The sequence below is a fragment of the Nannobrachium achirus genome (genome assembly GCF_963921795.1).
Source record: "Nannobrachium achirus genome assembly, chromosome: 1".
NCBI lineage: Eukaryota > Metazoa > Chordata > Actinopteri > Myctophiformes > Myctophidae > Nannobrachium > Nannobrachium achirus.
The window spans coordinates 10,749,831-10,774,396 of NC_137810.1; the positions used below are offsets into that span (position 1 = coordinate 10,749,831).

Consider the following 24,566-nt stretch of genomic DNA (forward strand, 5'->3'; position numbering starts at 1 on the left):
ATTGGGGTCCCCCAGGAGTCTATACTTTATACTTCTATTGATTGGGGTCCCCCAGGAGTCTATGCTTTGGTCACCCATGACATGTGTTGAGCTAGTAGATCAGATCTATTTCATTCTGATATGACTTGCATAGAATAGGGATGGGTTCATAATGGTTAGGAATGTCTGCCTTCCTGCAGCAGTCTATATGTATTTAGTACTGAAGTCCTGATGACAGCTGCTGGTGCACAGTCAGAGCTGATCTTGCAACCTGCTGGAACCATCAGCACCACATTTCTTGTGCATACTTACAAAGCACATTAATCAATATGTCAGTTTTCACATCAATGTAAATGAGCCAGAGTTAGCCATGAGCTAATTTTCATCTGTAGTCCCTGGGCAGGCTGTACAAAAGTGAAGGTATGTCTATCCGTACAAAACATACAATACAGTAAAACGTTAATTCTGTGCCAAATGCCAAAATGGCTCCAAGGTAGCTGTGCCAGGATTTTTTGAATTTTTTTTTAAATTAAAAAAAAAAAAAAAAACGTCATTGGCACCCAGGGCTATTGAAAAAAAAACATCATTGGCACAGAATGAGTTAAGGGTACATAATTATAGCAAGTTGAGTGACTCCAGTGACAGATGGAGCAGATAGTTACCCATGAATGTAGGTTTGACTTGCTTTAAGCCACCTCTTACGGTTGAAGCCGATAATAATAAAATAGTAATAGTAAATAATAAGTAAAATTGTAAAGGGGACTAATACTAGCCAATTATGAGTAACTCCAGTGACGGATGGAGCAGATAATTACTCATGATTACAAATTTGATTTGATTTAAGCCATCTCTTAAGGTCACATTTAAAGGTCAGATAGTTGGAGGACTGTCTTACTTCAGTTGGGAGACTGTTCCATAGATTGGAGGCTCTAACAGAGGGAACTGTTAGAATGGAACAAAGAAGTACCACCATTAAATCTTTCACCTTTTATATTTATTTTCATAATGCAAATCATGGATCTCGAATTGGGCTGAAACCTTTCCCTAATTCTGAGTCAATACATAATATCTTCACTGTCTGGCCAAAACCTCTTTTGATGTTTTTGACATAAATCAGGGCTATGAGTGTTGGTTAAAATAATATCGAACCAATGGAAAGTAGTAAAAAGTGCTAGGGACAAAACCCTCTAACTCCACACTTTCTGACAAACCAGCTAACTCCACCCGATTGGCCCTATCTTTGTTTTTTATAAATATGTGCTATTGAACACCCTTTACGTCTGTGTTGGTTAAAATATTGAACCAATGAAAAGTAGTAAAAAGCCCTTTGGTCAAACCCTAAAGCCCGTATCATAGTCGGGTCCGCGGTGGAAGGCTTTACACCGCGGTGTAGTCTTTTCGAGTCTTTTTGAGTCATGAAACTACAACGTTACATCATTCCTCACGGTGGAGAGCTTTCCACCGTGAGTCCCAACACATCTCTCTGTTTTTACTATCAGACAGAGAGGCTCTACACCCCGTTCACTGATTGGTCGACCTGAACCGGTCTAGACGGGGTAAAGGACTTAACCGTGGGCCGTGACTATGATGGCCTGCACTTATTTTCTGACTTTAGGTGGAAAGCTTTCCACCTCAAATTCGCGGTGGATAGGTCTCCACCGTAGACTCTGATACGGGCTTAACTCTACTTGAGCTCATTTTCCCGAAAATGAACATTTTGGAGTTAAGGTTTTGGCCCGACAGCAGATATGATATATGACTTATAAATGACTAGCCTGACTGCAAGCGTCAGACTCTTATCACACACTTCCCCCACCAACAGGGGGTAGTGATGTGCGGACTGATTTATCAGGCTAATATATGACTGGCTGCATGAAGTCCAAGATCTACATAATTACTTATCAGAACTGCTTCAAAAATGGTTGGTTATATGGTTATTGGTTATCAAGCAAACTGATGCCAGAAAAGTACTCATTTATCCAAAAAGGTTGGAAATACAAGGCCACCTGCAAATCACTAAACTAATATCAAAAAGGATATAGAACCACCTTTTTTTTTTGAACGATTGTTTATGAAATTTGACCCAGGGTCAGACTACGTCCCAAGGAAGAAATGCAGGCCATCAAGATGCATTGATTTTTATTTGTGGAATGCTTTATTGCAGCTTTGAGAAAACCACCCAAGGTTTCAGTCAACCCCTTTCAGACATACAACACAGCAACCATCTCTCTGTGTACAATACATAGGTTAGTGTGGTTAGGGAAAACGACTTCTGCCATGCAACAAAGAACACTGTACCTCAAGTAAACCAGGCTTTATAAGTAACAGCAAAGAGTTTTCAGGGCAATTTTGGTCTAAAGAGTTGTGCGTTTTTGTTTTCACTTATACAGCATCTTCTATCAAAATATGTGGGAGGTCAAGTCTTGGAACAACACACATAAGGTGCAAAATCTGACACATGATTTTAAAGAGTGGAAACACATTTGGTTGACATGGGGCCATGAAAGGACCTCCACAATATAATGGAGCACTCAAGTCTGACATCACGGACTCTGGAGGTCCCTATACCCATGGTCACATTGTTTTACATTGGAAATCCCATGCGTCATATACGGCAAGTGTTCCAAAAATAAACGAATCACCCAGGTGATTTGACTCAACACATTTATAAAGCATCAACTGGCGGTGAAGAAGTACTAATTTATCCAAAGAGTAAGAAAAAAAAAATCTCCAAACACAGACATTATCAAATGTAACTCAAATATCAAAAACATCACAGTGTCATATACCTGACAGAATCGCTGGGCTTATTTGTTTATTTCTGGAACACAGTACTTATGACGCGATCTAAGATTCCAATGTAACAAATATCTCTGACCTAGCGGGAGTGACGTCAGAACTTGGGTACTCTATGGTCTAGTAGTATAACCTGCAATATCACCCTGTTTGAAACAAAGCATACACTGCTGCTTTACATGGAGTTTTGGAGTAATAGTCATTGATAGTCCAGGCCTTAGTCAAGTATACTCTAGAGCAGTGGTTCTCAAAGTGAGGTTCAGGGGTTCCCCCAGCTAAAGGATTGATAATAAGGAAACAAATGGACCCATATGGGTCTTTAACTCAGTGTATGGTGTCACAGTTCAATTAACACAGGACTCCTAAAGATTAAAAATAACTCTAATTGGGCTCCGTGGCCTAATGCAGTGGTTCTCAAATGGGGTCCAGGGACCTTCGTGGTTCCTTGAGAGGGTTCCAAATAGACCCTCACCGGTCTGTAACTCAAGAGTTATGGGAGTCCTTGAAATTCAAAAAAGTTTTGAGTACCACTGGCCTAATTCATATCAAACTCGTCATAATTCATATCAATCTCGTCCTAGAAGCGAGGAAAGGTTGAGAAACACTGCCCTAGAGTAAGATGTGGTGCGTGGGTCAGGACAGCATGAGCGCTGCCTTGCGGTAAATGGCAGAGCCGTTTCTGCTCCCGCAGCTCGACTGTGCTCTTCCCGTTGTTGCACGTGTGTGCTGCAGGCAGGCGGGCGGGCCGTCACCACTCCAGCTCCACAGGGTATTTCCCCGTCAGACAGGCGGTGCAGTGGCCAACTCTCCGGCGGGGTTTGTTGCTGGTGTTGATCATCTCGTCCTTCTCCTGCATGGAGGCGATTCCCCCCTGGACCGCCGACAACAAGCCCTCCACCGTCAGATACTGAACACTGTCGGCACCTGCGTAAAGCGTCGTTGGACAAGACAAAGTCTGTTGCGTGCTTCGATTTCAGATTTCCACAATGCAGGTGATTGTGACTGTGGCATTAAAAAGGTATCACAAGTGATGAGCAAAAGAGGACAAATTGTGCCACAGAGGTACAAAAATCCAGGTCCAGGCACTCAGGTGGATTTGGAAATAAAGGCCTTTATTTATTAACTGGCTAGAACATTAAAATACACCAACGCGTTTCGGCAAACGCCTTCTTCAACACCCTGAAAAGGGCGTTTGCCGAAACTCATTGTATTCCCTTTCATGAGCACCGGTGGTTTGAGGGATACCAGTAGCGCCCCTGCTATCTTCTTTCTCTGTATCAAGTGATACTTTATGGCAGGGGTCTTCAACAGGGGGGTCCAGGACCCCTGGGGGGTCCTCAGAGTTACTACAGGGGGTCCTCCAAATCTTTGTGTCATAGAAGCTTTTTTTCTCCATTTCTATTTTAACCACTTGAACCCTAGTGTCCATATTTTGAGAACTTTAGCCAAAAATAGCAGATCTACAAGCTCACAACGCCTCGCGCTGTCAAGTAGGTCAAGTTTATTAATTATTGACGGTTCAAGTAGTTAAATAACAAAAATTTACATGAACCCAAAATACACTGATGATTGTGCTGTCAAACGATGAAACTATATGTTATCTATGAGTTGTGGGCGTCTCTGCTTCATCTCTCTCGACTAAGGGGTCCTTGGCCTGAAAACATTGAAGACCCCTGCTTTATGGCAAAAACAACATTTGTTGTTAAGAGCTGCTATCGAGTGTTTGTTAATTTTTTTACTTAAATTTGATAGTGTTACAGTTCCAATTCTGTTTGCTCATTTCTTTGTGTCATCACTTCCGATTTCACTTGATTATCCCGTATCCCGTATGAGTTCTTCAGTTTATTAAAGAGCTGTGAGAGACGGAGACACTAAAGGGTGCCAGTAACAAACTACTCACCAATGTATCCAGCAATGTCCTGGAACTCAGGCCTGTTGGCGATGAGCTCTTCCTTGGTTGGAATGTTAATACCCATGTAGCACGGGTGCCTGATGGGTGGAGAGGCAACTCTGATATGGACCTGAGAAAGGACATAAATATCAAAACATGAGTCTGTGAATGTTTATATATATAATTTTCAGAAAAATAGAAACAACCTGCAGTGCATTCCAATACATCCATTGTAGTTATCATTTAGTTGAAGCTCCTGTTAATACCTTTCATAGGTTAAATATTTATAAAACCCACAGACAGAGTTGACCACTTTCAATCTGGTGTTTTTAACAATAGCGTAAAACAAATATCAGATATAAGGTTTCTGCCCGACAGCGACAATATAATATTTATTAAGTGCTATTTGTTTACTTCAGGTTGTTCTCTAGAAAACTCACCTCTTTCGCCCCTGCTTCCTTCAGCAATTTTATAATGGGCGCAATAGTGTTTCCCCTGACAATGGAGTCGTCAATTAGCACCACCCGTTTCCCAGCAAAGTTGTCTGTTAATGCTCCAAACTTCTTGGCCACGCCCAGCTGCCTCAGACGGGTGTTTGGCTGAATAAACGTTCTTCCAACGTAGCGATTCTTACATAGAACTTCAATGTACGGCAGCCCCGACTGCAGAGATGGGAGAGAAGAGGGCAGATAAAATAAATAAATAAAATCCTTGACAGAGATATGGGGTTGGCACACAGGCCATTCTTACACTTACAAATTAACTTAACGTTTTCATTGGCAAATACTGGATTAAGTTATTGAAATTGTGACCAATGTGCTCAATGCTGCCCTATGTTCAATACCTTCATGCTTGCAGCAGGGGGCTCCATAAACCACAGAAACAGGTATTGATCAGTTGTGTCTTAATATCCAAATTGGCCTCACCATTCATTACACACTTTTCACATAGGAACACTACTATGGGCTATGTGACTGCAGCATACCTGTGGCATTTGTAAGCCCTTAATTGATAGACTGTTGAGAGAGACAAGAAACATAGTGGACTGAGTGGAATGACATGCAGCAAATGGGCCCTATAGTTGCGACTTCCAGGACTGTAGATGTAAACTCAGGGGGTGTACGTTTTATTTTGTTCAAATAAGTGCGAACTAAATCTATTATTCCAATAGTAACCATTGCTTTAAAGAGTTCAGCACATTTCTTGTAAACAGAAAACACATTTTCAGGTCAGGTTATCAATTTTATATACAGGATAAAGAATTGAAAAGGGAATCGATGAGACAAAACCAGTACAGACAAATCTGAACTTTGAATTGAGGGTGATGTTTTATCTTCGTGGTGTTCTCCCTCCTGATAAATACAACTGGTATCTAGGGGTGTCTTCTAAAAATCGACGAATCGACGCGTCGTTTTAAGCCCCGGGAATCGACGCCAATTGTTTGAGTCGAAGCGAAAATATATATTTTTTTATATCACCAGTTAGCCTACTACTGCCAGTACTGCGGTGCACTGCTGGACTGGTGTGGTGTCATGTACTTCCAATGAGAAGTAGCAATTGGCGAACAGTTATTTATTGTCTCGCACCAGCGTCGGGTTGAAAGTGAGACGGAACGGCCAGAACGGTTCAGACCGCCGCTTCGTTAAAACATTCAGAGCCGGGAAGGTGTTCCGTTAAGAGGAGGAAGCACGCTGTCAAAATCCCATATTAAATAACCTGCCACAGCACAAACGCGCGTCCACGAAGTAGTAAACAATCTTCTAAAGTCAAATTAACATACACAAGTGTAGGCTACAAGTTACATTTTCTAATTAAAGTGCTTCTGAATTGTTCCAGTGTTGTAATCCATGATGAATGATTGTGTTTCGCTGTGTTTGCGTCCATGACATGTCCACACTACTGGCTCAAGCAGGAGCTGTGCCTCCACCTTTTTATGATCCTTTTCTGAAATGAATCCGTTCTCGACACTGACTCATTACTCTGTCAGTGCTCTGTGTCCCGCGACTGCGGACTGGATCCCATCGTTCATTTAAAAGAGCCGTTCAAGAGAGCGGAATCGTTCGCGAATGTCTCATCTCTACTGCACGCTGCCGAGAGACGGGGCAGAGTTGAAACAGCGGAGATGTTTTATTTGTTTTAACGGTGTGTTATAACTCTATGGTTGTACACTGCTATGCAGATAACATTTGTGCTCGCGCACCGATATCACCGAAAACACTGTGTATTCAATTCATCTCTTAATGTATTATTCTATTATGTTGACGTGGTTTAAAGCAACACTTTTTTTTTCTTTTTTTTTTTACACAAAGTAGACTATAAAACGATTCGTCGACGCGTCGGATTAACCCCCGCGACTCGAGTCGACTTCATAAATCCTGTGTCGAAGACAGCCCTACTGGTATCCCAAACTGAACATGTATTTACTGTTTACTAAAGAGCTGGAGAGACCCCTGTCTCTCCAGCTCTTTTCTACAACTATAGAAATCAGAAAACAATTGAGAGCTTTAACTTTTAACGAAAACCTTTTTCTTTCAACAAATACACCCCCTTTAAGGGTGATTTTATTCTTAGTTGGAACACCCGTATCGTGCACTGAAAATAGCCGATCTACAAGCTGCGGTTTGTTGTGAGCTTGAAGATCTGCTATTGTAGGTGTGCAACCAAGTACAAATCAGCCATTACACTTCTCAGTGTGATTTGTGTGTCGCTCTCAGCAACATCATATCTTCGCTGTTGAGCAGAAAGAAACCTCGCATCTCCACATTTCAACTTCTTTTTTCGTAAATGAATGCCTTGCTTCTTCATACTAGAGTGTTACGCAGAAGTAGCAAACAAGCTTACCATGCGTTATAAGCTTGTAGATCTGCTATTTCTGACAATTATTTTTAAGTGAAGGTGGTTTTGGACAAACAAGGTTTCCAGCCGTCGGCAGCCAATCAATGTTTGTGCGCTGTGGGAAAACAAATTGAGTCTAGTGGGGGTGCAGGAAATAACTGTCAATGTTGTGTCTTTGTTGGGAGCATTTCATCACTGTTGGGCAGAAACCTCGTATCTCCAAGTTTCAGATTTGTACGTTTTTCCGCAAAGCAAAGCCCTGCTTCATCACACAAGGCCGTCGCACAGAAGTAGTGAAAACAGCCGATCTACAAGCACACAACGCCTCGCGGCGCGAGGCGTTGTGTGCTTGTAGATCGGCTGTTTTCACTAGTCTAAATCATTTTAAAACTATAAACGCAAAACGAACGGTTTTGGACAAACAAGGTTTCCACCCGACAGCGACGATTTAGTGGCATTAGCGGAGGACAATGGCAGCGGGCTCCACACAGACCTGCTGAGCGTAGCCCAGTGCTGCCGGGGTGGCAGACTCTGGCACGGTGCCCACCACGTCTGCCTCCGTCGGAGCTTCGATGGCCAACTGCCGACCGCAGCGCTGGCGGACCGTGTACACCATCTGTCCTGCAACACAATGGAGTCCACACACTTCACAATATGCACACGGACTGGACCTGCTACCAATGCTTTCACTGCACGTGAATAAAAGGTGTCATTTTCCTGATACCGCTACCGAGCTGCGACGCTAGGGCTGGGCGATATTATACGGTATATATACGGACATAATTAAACGTCACGATATTTTGGGCCAAGTACCTCAATATCGATATTGTGAAGATAATATTGCATTGTGACAATATAGATTTTTTTTTTATTTGTTTTGGGGCTTTTATGCCTTTATTGATAGGACAGTAGATTGACAGGAAATGGGGAATGAGATGGGGAGTGACATGCAGCAAAGGTCGTCCGGATCAGGAATCGAACCGGCGACGCCGCCAGGCATCCATGCCTACTATATGTGGTATGCGCCTGGACCAAAAGGCCAGCGGGCGCTCCATCGATTTCTTTTTTTTTTAATGTTTCACAAATTGTGCAAAATAGGCGATCAGCTATTTTCCCTGTTTTGGACAATTATAAAATAAGGCATGAGTGATTAAAACCAGGAAAATACAAAACTTGTGTCATATCACAATATTCCAATATGCAAAATCCCAAGACCATATCTAGTCTCATATCCCCATATCAATATAATATTGACATATTGCCTAGCTCTATATGACACAACTTAAAGAATGACCTTTGCTGCCATCAATACAATTTCAATATCACTATCAGTATCAGTAATCCTACCTTCAAATATGGAGTCTGGTCTGGCAAAGTAAACGTATTCAAAAATGCAGAAAGCAGGGAGGTCTCCCTCGGGACGAGGGACAACGGTCAGTGTTTTGACTCCGTGTTTGGAGATCTGGGCAATCTCTCCAGGCAGGATCTCTCTATAATACCTGAGCACCAAAAACAAAAGAAAAGGGGTCAGAAACCACCTGACTACAATCACCTAATATATCGTCGTTGTCGGGGGGGAAACCTTGTTATCTCCAAACCCTTCGTTTTGTATTTATCATTTTAAAAACAATTTAAACTAGTGAAAACAGCCGATCTACAAGCACACGCCGCCTCGCACCGTGAGGTGTTGTGTGCTTGTAGATCGGCTGTTTTCACTAGTTTAGTGCGACAGTCTTGTATGATGAAGCAGGGCTTTACTTTACGAAAAAAACGTACACATTTGGAACTTGGAGATACGAGGTTTCTGCCCGACAGTGACAATATGCTTCATCAAATGATTGTGTTGCCGTCCGAAAATAACAGATTTCAAGCAAAAGACGCAGCGCAATGGGTTGTGTTTTCCACTTGTATAAAGTCATAAAGTAATTCATTGTGTATGTGATTTCAATGTCTTTTCCTTGTTTTGTGTCTCTGTGTTGTTGCAAAACGCAGCAGACCAAAGCTTAACCGCATGAACCTAAGTGTCCCTATTCTGGGCATGTCCTAATAGGCAAACGTCTGGAAAAAATAGGTGAAGAGATTTAGAGCTAATGTGGAAAAAAGGAGGGGACAAAGTATAGAACCCTGGGGGACCCCGGTCAATGAGGTATATAGGGTTTAAGTGGTTAACAGTGGTTTGTATAAATAAAATCATGTTCTTTTTTGTATTGCTCTTAATGATAATTAATTACTTTGTCACTGTACAGTTTCACATACATGACATTTGTCCACTGCATTTAACCATCCAAACTATTATAAACTAGCCCTTACCCGTTCAAAGATATGAGCTCCAAAATGATGTGCAGTGTGTGGGTTATGGGATGTGCACTGTGCATACAGTATATGAGGGATGGAAAGTAACTTTAACTCTTTGCGTGCCAGCGCCCTCTAGGGGCCAAAGAATGCCAGCGCATCTCTCATAGGCGAGCGCTTTAGCTTCCAGGACTTCAGCTTCCAGGACCTGACGTGCTCACGTTGAAGCACGGCATGGAAATGTCCCGGATGAAGATGCTAACAGAATGGCTATTCCCATTTTGTCATCTAAAAGATCATTTTTGGGCGATTTCGCCGTAAATAAACCTCGCGCCGCTTTCCTAAAACACAAAAAAGAGATATAAGCCTTTAAAGATGCGGTCTATCATTGGATTAGGCGGAGATTGGCGATTGCGTTCGCAAATTACGGCCGGCTGGGACGTTGTTAGCTTTCGGCTAGTAGCTACAAAAATCAAGCCAGGCTTCAGAAGGCCTCTTATCATTTTATTCATTTAATTAAATAAAGCCGAACTACTTCGGGATCGGCACACTCGTGTACTCATCGGAAGCGGCGCCGAACATCGGGTGAACATTGGGGAGCTCAAAAATGTATTTTAAACCATTTTTAATGGAATATATCGTCGGACAGAGTAGAACGGCTAGCTGGCTAGCGAGCCAGGACCACCCACGACTCTACAAGCAGCTCGGGGTAAGTGAATTAATAAAAAAAAGATTGTATTGGATTGAAATAAAGCCGAACTAGTTCGGGATCGGCACCAGATGAGTTAACTGGTGCTTGCATGATAATATGTAGGAGCATCAATGTAAGAAATACCCGTTTCGTTTAATGGCTACGGGCTTCACAGTTATGTCAGGTGTGTTCATATGCTAATGGTGATGCGATTTCAGATCAATTGCTCCAGCCACTGAGGAGAAACGCTTTGACAGACACTCACTCAGACATTCGCAAAATTATAGTATAGATATTAGGGCCATCTTTCTTATATGGAGTGAATTCTGTCAGCCTGCAAAAGAAAGACTGGAGAAAAGAAAAACCTGAACAGCCCTACTAAAATAGATACATAATTAATTATACATTATCACTGTATAGGGAAAGTGTAAGTAAAAAATAGAGCTTTAGTTGCAATGTGACACTAGTTAACCACATAAGTATGTATGTACCTTAGTTAACCAACCCCAAGTTTTCTGTACCCCGTTTTCCCCTCTACAACAAATCACTTTGCCCGAAAACAGGCAATCTACAAGCTCACAACATGTTGTGATGTGATGCGTCGTGAGCTTGAAGATTGGCTACTTTCGACAAATGTTTGCCAACAGTTAAGTGCCCGGAGTAGGGACGATAGGGTTCATTTGGCTAAGAGACATGTTTGTGTTATCATCTCAACCGTGTTAAGACGGTATTGTTATCGTATTTATTAGAGATGGGATTTATGGTTCTTTGAAGTGAGCCGGATCTCTGAGATCCGTTCCTTTCAAAGAGCCGTTCAAAAGACTGGCTCATTTTAGTTACTGGTTACTTTGTAGATTTTGATTATGATTGCAAATCACTTCAACCCCATAGGCCTATACATTTTGGCCATAGGATACATTTCTGCCATTTGAAAATAGCAGATCTACAAGCTCACAATGCCTCTATTCATTGGAAATTTTATGAAATGGGACATTCTGCATAATGACTACTTTCTACAAGTGCATTTTGATACCAATACTTTTGTACTTTTACTCAAGTAGCCTACCTTTTAAATCCAAACTTGTGGCAGACCTTTCCACATTGATTGCAGTGTTGATATTTTTACTTAAGTAAAGAAATTGAGTACTTTTCCCACCACTCTTCATTTACAAAAGGAACGGCTCCCTACTGCGAACCGGATCCCATCGTCCGTTTCAAAGAGCCGTTCAAAGGACTCGATTCGTTGGCGAACGTCCCAACCCTAGTATTTATATTCACGTGAGCCCACTGAACCGTGTGCATCATGAGTGATAGTGGAACTCACTTGGCTCCAATGGACTGGAAGCTGCAGGACTCTGATGACACCACCCATCCCTCCGTGTCCCCCTCGCCTGCACCTGAGAGGGTCAGAGAGGTCAGTTAATGATTCACCTGCGTGCACCACTGACCCACTGGCCCCCTGATCAGGAGCGTCACAAGGGGTAGGAAAGTGGGACTGTGTTACTAGGGCCCAAGGTGGTGGAGGGGCCTTAATTATGTTATACTTTAGCTATTGAAAAATAGCAGATATACAAGCTCACAGCGCGGCACCGAGTGCCGCGCTGCGAGCTTGTAGATCTGCTATTTTTGAAAAGTCGTGAAAATGTGTGCAAATCTTTGAATATAATATGTATTTTTTTAAGCGAATATTTGTAACTCAAATTTTGCTTCTGGGGGGGTCCCTGGAACTAAAAATTTTGAGATGGGGGTCTGTGGCCAAATACATACCATTTTGGGGGTCCTTCACATGAAAAGGTTTGAGAACCACTGCCATCGAAACATAGATTTTTCAAAAAAAACCTTAGAAGGATTTGAAATATTCAAAGATTTTCATGATTTTTCAAAAATAGCAAATCTACAAGCTCGCAGCGCGGCACTCGGTGCCGCGCTGTGAGCTTGTATATCTGCTATTTTTCAATAGTTAAAGCACAGGGGCCCCACAGTGAATCCTTGTACCCGGGGCCCAGAATTTGGTGCGACACCCCTGGCCCCCTGATGAAACAGCCCAGTTTACAGCAGGGATGTCAACTCGCCGAGGCCCCAGTCTTGTGATACCCTTACAAGAGATAAGTGAATGAACTGCCGAATGAACCTGGGGAACCTTCTGCTTCCAAAGCTGCCCGCTCTGTAGGGCTGTCACAATTATTACATAATCTTCTAATCGCAAATTATTTGACATAATCGTGATTATTTTTCATAATCGTCATAATCGTTTCCATGTTGAAAAATGTTCATATAATCTTTTTAAAGTAAAACATATTGTAAATAGCCGATCTACAAGCTTTGATGCAACACGTTGTGAGCTTGAAGATCGGCTATTTCCACTATCAACGTTCTTTTTTAAGTATAAAGTTGTCAAATATGTCAGTAATTTCTTTGTATATTTAGGTTATGTGTCATATCTACCATGTGCAACTTCAAAGCGTAAAAGCCAAACAGAATTGTAATTGTCAACGACAAAAACACAATTCAATCTTTAATCGCAATTATTTGATATGTAAAATGACATAATCGTGACGGCCCTACCGCTCTGCATTCCAAGCCACCGTCACTCAAATGCACAAAGCCCTGGTACCTGACGTGTGAAGTTTAGAGACAGGGACGAGTCGCCCCAGACACAGGGGTCTGTTTCCATAGGGATCGCGGACAGCGTAGATGACGTCCTTGTGCATCACCAGCAGAGAGTAAGACGTAGGAGTCTCCATCATCAGATTCTTGATTCTGCCATATAAGAAGAAACAAGAATTAGAAATATGCAGTAGGCTAAATCGACTGGATGTTCGGGAAGGTTCCCCTGCAAGGTGGCTCGCTGTGACGACACCTACTGTAGAGCAAACGATTTCTTTGTAAACAAATTGCACGGGGGAGATACGACAAATAACTTAAATATATATACAAAGAAATTAAAGACATTTATGTCAATCAAAGCCAATCTTTCTCTTGGAAGGCGCTGGCACCGTTGGCCCTATCGATGCCAAACTTTGCACACACACCCCTTGGATGGCAAATCACAACCTCCAGCCCTGATTTCTCACATGGCCTTCTTCTAGCGCCACCATCAGGCCAGTTTTTGCAAAACACATTTTTGGACACTGCTCCTACAGACTTTGGCCTAAAATCACACAAAGCGGTACACAGTATCTCTAAAGTCATGTCATCAACATGGATCCGTCCCATTTCCCATATTCCCTCCTGATTGGCTACGATTGCCTTCTAAAGGTCGTGTATGCGACGTGACGGTCGCTTATCTCCTGATTAGGGAGTCTTACTGGTTAATAACTTTAAACTTTCAAAATGTTTAAAGAAATAGTGGAAATTGAATTGACGATCTACAAGATTTTTGCAGGAATAGTGTTTGAAAATGTATGAAGGTTTTTGTCCATAGAAAGGACCTACCTGGCGACCCAGTCTGGTGCATCCAGCTCCTCCAGGGGTGGAGTCAATGCCAGCAACTGAGTGATAAGCTCACTGTCTGAACTGGTGGACAGGCCTACACCATGACGCATCACCTGCACCACACACACACACACACACACACACACACACACACACACACACACACACACACACACACACACACACACACACACACACACACACACACACACACACACACACACACACACACACACACACACACACACACACACACACACACACACACTGTCTGAACTAGTGGACAGGCCTACACCATGACGCATCACCTGCACCACACACAGATTATCAGTGGTGGCACATTTTTACTTTTAACATTGGTTAAGTAGAAAAGTACAAAAGTATTGGCATACAAATACACTTACAGTGTCAAATGTGCCAAATGCAGATTTCAAAGATGAGTTCATCACTTTAATGCTGCTGTTGGTAAATGTGGGGCTAATTTCAATGACTATGTGCTGTTGGGTAGCTTAGCCTGTAACAATACATGATCATTCATCATTTCATGTTTTATATCTAAATCTGCAAACTAAAAGTAACAGTTAACTAAAGTTGTTGAGTAATTGTAGTGGAGTAAAAAGTACAATATTTACCTCTGAGATACAGCGGAGTAGAAGTATTAAATATCGAAAAATGTAAATACTCGAAGTAAGATTAAAGAATTGTGTAGTATTGACTGTACTTTGTTACTTCTCACCACAGCTGATTTTATAGTAATGCATAAACATCACACTAGGGCCATACAGAGACGTGTCAGCATTGCAGGCTGCTTAAAGCCTTTGTCATACAATGCACATGTCCAAGCACCAGCCAAAATAGGCCAGTTCTGTTATTTACGATGTTCTAGGTCTACAATGTGCAAAGAATGTCATGAATGCAGGCTAATGGCAGCGCCGTGCGTCCGGCTGTGCGCTCTCCAGACAATGCCAACCTTTTTGCGCAGTGCAGAAGCATTGACCAGCTCTCCGTTGTGCGCTACGGCAATCTTGCCGTGCAGTGTGTCCACCACAAAGGGCTGGCAGTTCTGCAGCTCAGAGTTGCCCGTGGTGGAGTAGCGGTTGTGGCCTATCCCCAGGTTACCATGGCGAAGTTTCAACAAGGATTCTGGTGGGAAGGCGGTGCTCACCAGCCCCATGCCCTACAGGAATGGAAAGGAGGCGCAGTTAGAGGAGTTGGACGTGCAATTTGAAGCTTAACCCATTTAGGCCCCCAGAATTATTGCATGCTTTAACCAGTGAAAAATAGCAGATATACAAGCTCACAGCGCGGCTGCGAGCTTGTAGATGTGCTATTTTTGAAAAAGTTGTGAAAATGTGTGCAAATCTTTGAATATATGTATTTTCAAAGCGAACGTTTGTAACTCAAATTTTGCTTCTGGGTGGTCCCTCCCTGGAACTAAATATTTTGAGATGGGGGTCCGTGGCCAAATAAATATAATTTTGGGGGTCCTTCACATGAAAAGGTTTGAGAACCACTGACAAAGAAGTCTCTCAAGAACAGGCCATTTAAGTGAAAAGGACCTTTTCTTTGACGATGGCTAGCCAGATTGCGGACATAGAAACATAGGGTTTTTCAAAAAACCTTAGAAGGATTCAAAAGAAACGAATAGAATCGGGTCAAAATTCAAATTTTCACAATTTTTCAAAAATAGCAGATCTACAAGCTCGCGCTGTGAGCTTGTATATCTGCTATTTTTCAATAGTTAAAGCATAAAATAATGATACACAATAATGTGTACCCGTTCTGAATGGGTTTTAAGCACCTTCAACCCAGAGTCCCTATTTTAGGGCACGCCATTATAGGCAAAGATTACATTTACTTTTTTTACTTTTTGCAAATAAAAAGCAGATTTACAGGCTCTCAATGTGTTGTGAGCTTTGCTGGTTTTGGAACATCATCGTACGAATGTATCAAGTATAAAATAGGCCTACAGCTATATTAAACCTTCACAGGAAATGGCCAATCTACAAGCTCAACACGTCACGTAGTGATCTTGTATATCTGCCCTTTTAGCTGAACGTTTGCTGAACAGGGACACTAGGTAAATAATTGTGGTATATTTTCAATGTGTCCTGCACATTGAACAGTGAGACATCAGCTCATGAATTCTAAGTTTCAAGGGAACACAGTGTAATATGTCCAAAGCTTTTAACCAGTCAAAAAGTCAATCTGGAATTCACATGAGGCGATGGTCGACTAGGTGTACATCAGTGCTTAATTTGTCATTGAATAGGTGCCGGATCCCGGGCTGGATGCGGGCTGCGAGTATGAACTGTAATTTACAGTTTTGTTATAGTTTTTGTAATCTTTTTTACCTAGATTTACACAACCAGTATAACATTAACAGCAACATTTGGCATGTGTGGCCCATCAGAACACTAGTCAGTCTATCAATTTGGAATGATCAATCTGAATAACTGGCATATTAAAAAAATATATTTGTATTGTTCTATCTATTGTGTCACTGTCACCTATGAAGCACCACATAAGAACAATTACAATAAATTGAATAAAAACACAAAAATATAAATTAAAGAAAAATGCTGCAGCCAAAAAGGTCTCTATGTGGTCTCTAATGACCAAGCAGCACTATTTGACTGATTGACATGGAAGGTTCTGGATCCAATGAAATAGGTGCCGGATCCAATCAAAGAGGTGGGGGAACATGTTCCCCCTTGTTCCCCCACAAATTAAGCACTGGTCTACATTGTGACTGTAGCTGCGCTAAACTATATTCTTTCTTCTTTTTTACACAAAATGTTGGTCCATGTATTTATAGGTTGTGTTGCAATGGCATGCCTGCAAATTGCAAAGAAGATTTACCTTGAGGGCTGTGTATATTGGTGGACTGGCTCCATTACATGTGACAATTCCGGCACTTTCCTGGCCCCTATGGAGGCACAAACATTCACATATTATAAATTATTATCGTTATGATTTATTATTATGGTTGCCAGGTTTTACTTTCAACCATTTAAACGGCATGACACTCAGCAGCAATACGTGTTACATCAGCAACAGTTTTTGAGCTTGTAGGTCAGCGATTGGCCGACCCTTTACAGACTCACTGACTTAAAACATGTGTTCAAATCCCTGAGAGCTAAAGCTATCCCACTATCTAATCATCAAGTGCATCAGTACTCTTGCAGAGCACTTGATACATCCTTTCTGTAAGTCTGCATTGATGCAGACTTTGCCAAGTGAATTTACCCACAATTTATTGCAGTGTAGCATTACTGTAAATAACGCCAATCACGTCAATCATTAAGTATGCAAATGTGTCATGCAGCCCAGTTAGAATATCAACAAATAACAGTGATTTCTGTCTCTGTTCTTAAAGACTGACGGAATGGAGGAGATATATTTAGTAAAAATGAGGCACAAGAGATAAGAAATGCGTAATTATATATACAAAATATTAAACAAATAATCTACAAATCTTAAACTAAACATTTAAAATATAATAATAACAAATCACTTTGTGATTTACTCAAACAGTAATCACAAATTACAGTCAGCGCATAAAGCCCTGACTGTAAACAAGGACTACTGTATGAGTGTAACTTATAGAAAGGGTCATGAATGAGGAACTCCTCTTCAAAGTGCTGTCCCGTTCCTTTTAAACCTGAACGTTAATTAGGTCTGTGAGGGCTCAGGGCTTAAGGGGGCACATTGGAATTCAGCCAAAGTATGAAGGTGTGCCAATATGACAGGCACAGACGGCATTGACAAACCTAAATCCTAAATCCTAAACACACATTTTATTAATTTGATTATCTGCAACTGTGTGTACTATAAGTCTTTCTTGCCTGCCTGCCATGTTTTTACCCTGCTGTTGTTTTATAACCTGAACTGGAAAACAAACTATAGTAAATCAGCCTAGGGTTTTTCCTCCCCATTTAATCTGCCACCTTTAAGCTGACATACTTATCAAAGCAACTGTGAGCCTTAACACAGTTAACAGGCATGTGAGGAGGAGTCAAGGAGGGACACGAGCTCTCAGGGATTCCACCCGTCTGAACAAGCTCCTTCTTGCTTCATGCCAAACGTTTGGTTCACCAAACCAGTTTGAGGAGTGTGGCGTCCCACTAACGGCACAGGGCTGAGCGGATGTTTGCGTATGCGTAGCTGCAGTGTGCCTTATATAGAGAGCTTATATAGAGAGCCGTCTTGCTGCAGCTCCAGGCAGCCCATTCGCTGAAGCTACGCGTCTCAGATTACAGCGGGTCCCGCCCCCCCGCACCACACAGCTTAAGCCAGTAGTGAGGCCGCTCCGTTCCACACAGGGCGTTCCTTACAGGCTTAACCGCCTGGTTGCCTAGGGAACCGTGCAGCAGAGAGGGGATAGGGGGCGGGGGGGATGGGGGGAGAGGGGGAAAGCGTTTCCAGGTCAGCTCAAAACATGGAGAGGCGAGCGGAGACACAAAGAGGAGGAGGTCTCGAGGAGGTGATGGAAGTGAACGGCGGCCCGGCGGCGGCCGAGAGGCAGTGGGGGGAGACGGAGGCTCTCGCCCTGCTCTCCGTGTGCGAGGAGCTGGGAGCTGCTGAGAGCGGCGGCAGCAGAGCCACGTTCGATCTGATGTCAGAGCGCCTGAGGAGGCTCAGTGTGGCTCGCAGCTGGAGGGAGTGTCAGGCCCAGTGCAGGCGCATGGGGCTGCCGCAGCAGCAGCAGCAGGGCAGGAAGACTGCAGAGCTACCAGCAGCCACCTCACAGCAACAACAACACTACAGCAGCCATCCCCCGCTGACCTCTGCCGCAGGGGGGTCAAGAGAGAGCTGGGAGGAAGAGGAGGAAGGAATAGTGGCCTCTGGGGGCGCTGTTTCCATGCAGGAAGGTAACTGTCAACACATAACACTGTCTGACGTCCCTTTTCAGGGGCCCCAACGTTTGGGCGCAAACAAACAGCAGATCTAACAGGCGCACGGGAGATTCGGTGTAGAGGGAAATACTAGGAGATCAAGCATAGAGACCTGGGGATTCCCGGCCAAGTATATAGGGTTTAAGTATATAGGGTTTAAGTGGTTAATGATTACAATAGAGCAAAGTTCATGTCAGCTGACCTGATTCTAATGGATCTTATGGATTTTACAGTGTGAAATCCTGCGTGTTCATTTAATGTAGAGTGTAAATATGGACCCATAAAGGTTACAGTCCAGGATTTTCCAACATTCACAGAAACTTTGCATTAAAGCTGCACTTTGTAACTTTCCTCTACTATACAGGATTTGAACCCGGGTCTCCTGTGCAAGTGTTGACCTTTTTGCCATTGAGCTAATAGAGCCTGCCTGCTTGCTCAAGGGATAAATTGAATCTTGACCTTCAAGTCAAAATTCATGTCAAACCAGAAACAGGATCGTGTCAAAAGGTCATGTCCCACCTAAACACAGGATCTCAATAGAAGAGCAGGGAGACCAAATACAACCAACCACAGTTATATTGTATTAACATACTCTACCATACAGATTGGACAAAATTTAAATGTATTCATTAAAAAAAAGTTATAGTGTTGCTTTAAGTGAAATGTTTTGCACTAAATTGTGCCCAATTTTTTAAGATCAAACTTTTGCTAAAAATATTTACTAAATATATATACACAGTTCATCTCACAGAAAACGTTTGTTTGTACAGGGATCAAAGCTCATGGCCATGCGGGTCTCACGTACTCGCAGTACGTGGCCAGAGAGGGAGGCCGGCACTGGACCGACGAGGAGGTCCGGGCGCTGCTGTGCGTCTGGGCCGACCGGCGGATCCGGCAGCGCCTGAGGGGCACGCTGCGCAACAAGTCCGTCTTCCAGGAGATGGCCCGGCAGATGCAGCGAGGCTTCGGAGTGGTGCGCAACTGGAAACAATGCCGGACCAAGTACAAGAACCTCAAGTACGAGTACAAGACGGCCAAGAGTGCTCAGGCGGCCGGAGGCAGTGGGGCCGGAGGCCCGGGGAAGTACATGAAGTTCTTTGACGAGGTGGAGGCCATCCTGCTGGACAAAGAGCTGGAGAACGTCACCCAGGGAGACCTGCATGACGGAGACACAGCAGCAGGCAGGTGGAGGATGCCGGCAGAGCCCACCACAGATACCAGGGGGGCTGAAAATGAACTGGTGATCGAAATTGATGATGGTGAGTACTCGGTCTAAAAGGTGCAAGTAGTTTGCATGTTCTCCCCGTGTCTCCTAGGGTAGGTACCCTCACAAAAACATGCAGTAATCCTGGTCTCTATAATGCCTCCCCTGGCCAGCCGGGGCACTTGATGGAGGGGAAAGGAACTGGTTGGAATAACGTGTTCCTTCCAGGGTACGTCCACTCCAAACCAGGGAAATCCCCACTGTCAGGTGAAAAGAAGCAACTTGGACTCCTCATGCAAAGAAGGAAGCATGAGGTCAGTCCGTTGTCTCCCCAGGCGCGGCACAGGGAGAGCAGAGCCCAGGATTACATAGGCAATTGGCAGAGAAAAAGGTGCAAGTACACAGACTATTGTAAGACAATGTCCCGCCTTCAAGCTCTGTCTGCACACATTCTCATTTCAGACGACAACAGTGATGAGTATGACATCGACGTTGAGACAGAGGGAAGGTGGAACGGAGCAGGTAAGCTGAGTCAACTTTGACAAATATCTGCAACAATCGATGTGTTTCTCTCTGATGTTGCACTGCTGTGGATGCCCACCCCTCATTCCACAGATCTATCCACAGATCCGTCCGCCTCTGGCCAGTTCCACGTGGTCACGGTGTCGGACACGGGGCGCAACTGGAGCGACCAGGAGGTGCGGGCGCTGATCCAGGTTTGGTCCGAGGAGGCCGTGTGCAGACAGCTGGAGAGCTCCACCAGGAAGAGGGACATCTTCGTCCAGATCTCCAACAGGCTGATGCAGCAGGGCGTCGAGCGCGACTGGAAACAGTGCCACACCAAATACAAAAACCTCAAGTACCTGTACCGCTCCCTCCAGAGGGGCAAGGTGGACAGTGCCCACAGCACCGATCCACGGCGCCTCATGAGGTTCTACGACGAAGTGGACGCCATCATGAATCACGCAGATAACATATCGCCACCCCGCGCAGGATTTGCAGAACACCAAACGGAGCCTTCCGGGTTAAGCATGTTGGCCAGCTGTGAGGAGAGCAGCCTTACAGAGGTCAACATGACCCATGTTGACACAGCAACTTCAGTGGTTGAAGTTACTGAAGGAAGAACTGTGAAGCCGGAGTTCAGCACATGTACTAAAAGCCTAGAGCTTTCACTACACACCGCAGAGTCGAGGCTTAACACAGGCAAGGAGGGCTTGGATCAACAACTGCAAGGATTCTTTTTGAGTGAGCGCAATGTTCTAATTCATCCCTATCCATTACACAAGTATTTAAGAAAGCCATTTTTTTCCCAAGGCACACTCTAAGGCACAAAGAAGCTTAGGTTGTGACAATGAACATCAGTCTGGCAGTGCTGGGACAGCCAATTAACTGTATTATACAAATGTATTTTGCAAGTTTGCATGAGTCTGCCAAGTGAAACATAATTAGAGATCATTCTAACAAACCAGAGCAGAGGTGCCATGCTGAAAATAGTTGGCACAACAATTAGTTTAGTTCAGCCTTGCACTGTCTGTTGAGATTATCATGTAAAGGCAAAAATCACAAGACATGTGCACAACATTTTATATGTAGCTTCAGTGAGTGAAATATTTTACATTGACATAATTTATATTTGCAGGTGAGGTATGTTATTCAGGGTTATGATAGCTTCCCCAGTAAAAAATAAATAAATAATGTTGGCCCGCTCAAAACCTTACAATATCGGAAGTATTCTTGGCACAGCTCCAGTACTACTCATCTCTAGGGTTCATGAATAGTCAGCCACTAACCCTCTAAACACCCCTGAGGATCCTTACTCTACACTACGGTCTACATTCCTCCGTATTAGGGCTGTCACGATTATGACATTTTACATGACGATTAATTTTCTCTCAAATAATTGTGATTAACGATTTAATTGTGTTTTTGTCATTGACAATTACATTTCTGTTTGGCTTTTAGGCTTTGAAGTTGCACATGGTAGATATGACACACAACCTAAATATACAAAGAAATTACTGACATATTTGACAACTTTATACTTAAAAAAGAACATTGATAGTGGAAATAGCCGATCTACACAACGCGTCGCAGTTGTGAGCTTGTAGATCTGCTATTTCCACTATTTTTGACTGGAAACGATAATGAAGATTATGAAAAATAATCACGATTATGTCAAATAATCACGATTAGACGATTATGTAATAATTGTGACAGCCCTACTCCTTATTAAGTTATCTATGTTGTTTGCAGGGCAAACTGAACCTAGGTCAGGAGATGCCATCATGCCAACATTCAGAGGTCTGAAGAGGAAAGCTATGAACCAAGGTATGACCTGTGCTCCGTGTTAAAAGTTGTTAAGTCATGAGAAAACAGTTATAGGGTCACAATCACCCCGAGGCTTTCTTATACGTGAGTGAAGTCATGTGACTTGCCTGACATGAAGCCTCCTAATCAAATGACGTTAAAGTGGAGGGTGATTCTTAACTGCCGAGTGCTGACAAAGGGGGGGAATAATTGTGTAGTTCTTTATCAGAAGCCCAATGACAAATGAAATTACAGACCATGTACTCAAGTCAAGAGCTTCACTCATGATGGCCATTCTGACAGCATCACGTTGGCTCATTAAATAGGAAAAAGGCCATTTCTGCCTTGAATAAATTAAATTAAATCACAGAAATCCACTATTGTACAGTTATCTTCTTAATACAAGGTATTTTATGAATATACTGTGATTGTTTTATGAATTAGCCCTTGAAGATCTGCTGTTACCATGACAGATCAAAACATACTGTAATCTGTAGAGGAATCAATGCCCCAATGCATATCCTCCATGCAAGAAGCCAGGATGCACATTTAACTCTTTCAAAAGTGGTCTGATAATTGCATAATACTCATGCTGCATGTTTAGGCCCTCTTTGTTACTATTGCATTTCAATGGCAAAAAGTAATAAAATAGGCTACAACATTTAAAATCTCGCTCCTTTATTTTCAGATGCCGCACACAGAAAAGTAAAAAGAATGGATAGCGGGCCTGTCGATGCCGAGTCTGTGTGTAAACAGGAGCAGGAGGATCCCATCCCTATAATAGAGATTAATTCAGTTTGTTCGATGGCAGCGCCTAACCATCTAGCAGAGAGACAGGTAACTGATAATGACATCACATGACACATCACATCCCTGTTGGTCACGTTAGTTTACACCATGTGGATGTCATCATGTTTCCCACGCCGTGCAACACAAGTATAGCACACAGTTTCTCTGTTGAAGAATATGAATTATGAGTTATTGCGAAATGCGAATGAAAGGACAGTTATTTTCTTGTCTTGGGACTGATAGGGCACATTAATGTGAAAGAAGAAAGCATGGGTAGAAGTTGGAACATGCAGTGGTTGAGTCATTTTCACGACTCACTTTCATTCATCAGTTTGTATGAATTCAAACATGTCGTCCTTTTAAACCAGTGGTTCAAGGGCCCAAATATAGCCTACCTATTTCACCGCGGCCCCCCTCTCTTAGAAGATGGTGTGCCAGCTATAGGGACCCCCATAATAACTTCCATGAGAGAAGGTTTATCAACATTTTTAGAAAATAGCCAAAAAATAAAACAATATATTGACGTATTGAGCCTAAACTCCTCCTGGACCCTACTGGAAACCACTCAAGGACCCGTGGCGGGTCCCCGGACCACACTTTGGGAACCCGTTTTTTAACACTCACCACCATCACCCCCATGGCCCCATCCATTGACATGCCACAGGGTGGATTCCAGGGACTCTGTGGGTTCCTTTATGGAGGGTCTAAATTGACAAATACAAGTCTGTAACTGACAGTGTACAAATGGAACCAAATGGTTCCATTTGTACACTGTCAGAGACAGAGTTAAGGGAGGACCTTGACATCTGAACGTTTTGAGAGAAACACTGACATACCGTACCTGTGTTGCAAGGCCACCAGTCCCAGCGTGAGGATCTGGGCCACTTCCAGCTGCGTGGGCCACTCTCCAGCGGCCACGCATCCGAACACGCCGCACTCCTCTCCGATGCCCGACTCCTCGAACTCCATCCTCGGCTTACTATTATCAGTCCTCCTCCTCCTCGCTGCTCCTCCCGGCCCTCCGGTTGTCTCGTGCTCCTACCGTGGCAGATTGATAGAGCACTGCTGAGCGGACCACGTGCTAAATAATAGACACCACACTTTACCCACTATACGCTCTCAAGCTACGGATACTGGACCACAAGTGACATTTTTTTCCTCCGACTCAAACACTTGACTGATCGTCAGAATCGGTCAGATAAACCCGTTCGATCGGCGTTGCATCGTCCTGTCTTCCTCCCGATACAATGTATCGATTAGCAGCGTGAGGTTTAAAAGCCCGTGGCGGCGACACAACAATCGCCGGGGACGATGATAAACAGATACAAAGTTACCAGGATGCCTCCTTCTCGGCCACATTTGGAAGTGATGAGAAAAAGTTTGTTCAGCCCACGTGTCGAGCAGTGCGACGCTGTGATTGGTGGGGCGTGGACTGGTGGTGGGTCGTGA

The 24,566-nt window shown here is 43.4% G+C and overlaps 1 protein-coding gene across 1 annotated transcript; it reads right to left on the reverse strand.

Annotated features, from left to right (window-relative positions):
- Positions 1-2,144: 2,144 nt before the first annotated feature.
- ppat (phosphoribosyl pyrophosphate amidotransferase) lies at positions 2,145-24,517 on the reverse strand. The gene is made up of 11 exons (XM_080732535.1): positions 23,959-24,517; positions 16,782-16,848; positions 14,890-15,096; positions 13,920-14,032; positions 13,099-13,244; positions 11,809-11,881; positions 8,849-9,000; positions 7,995-8,122; positions 5,107-5,328; positions 4,676-4,796; positions 2,145-3,699 (listed from the first exon to the last, which is right to left on the reverse strand). Exons 1-11 carry the CDS (start codon positions 24,084-24,086, stop codon positions 3,524-3,526), a joined length of 1,533 nt encoding a protein of 510 aa, XP_080588661.1. The 5' UTR covers positions 24,087-24,517; the 3' UTR covers positions 2,145-3,523.
- Positions 24,518-24,566: the final 49 nt, after the last annotated feature.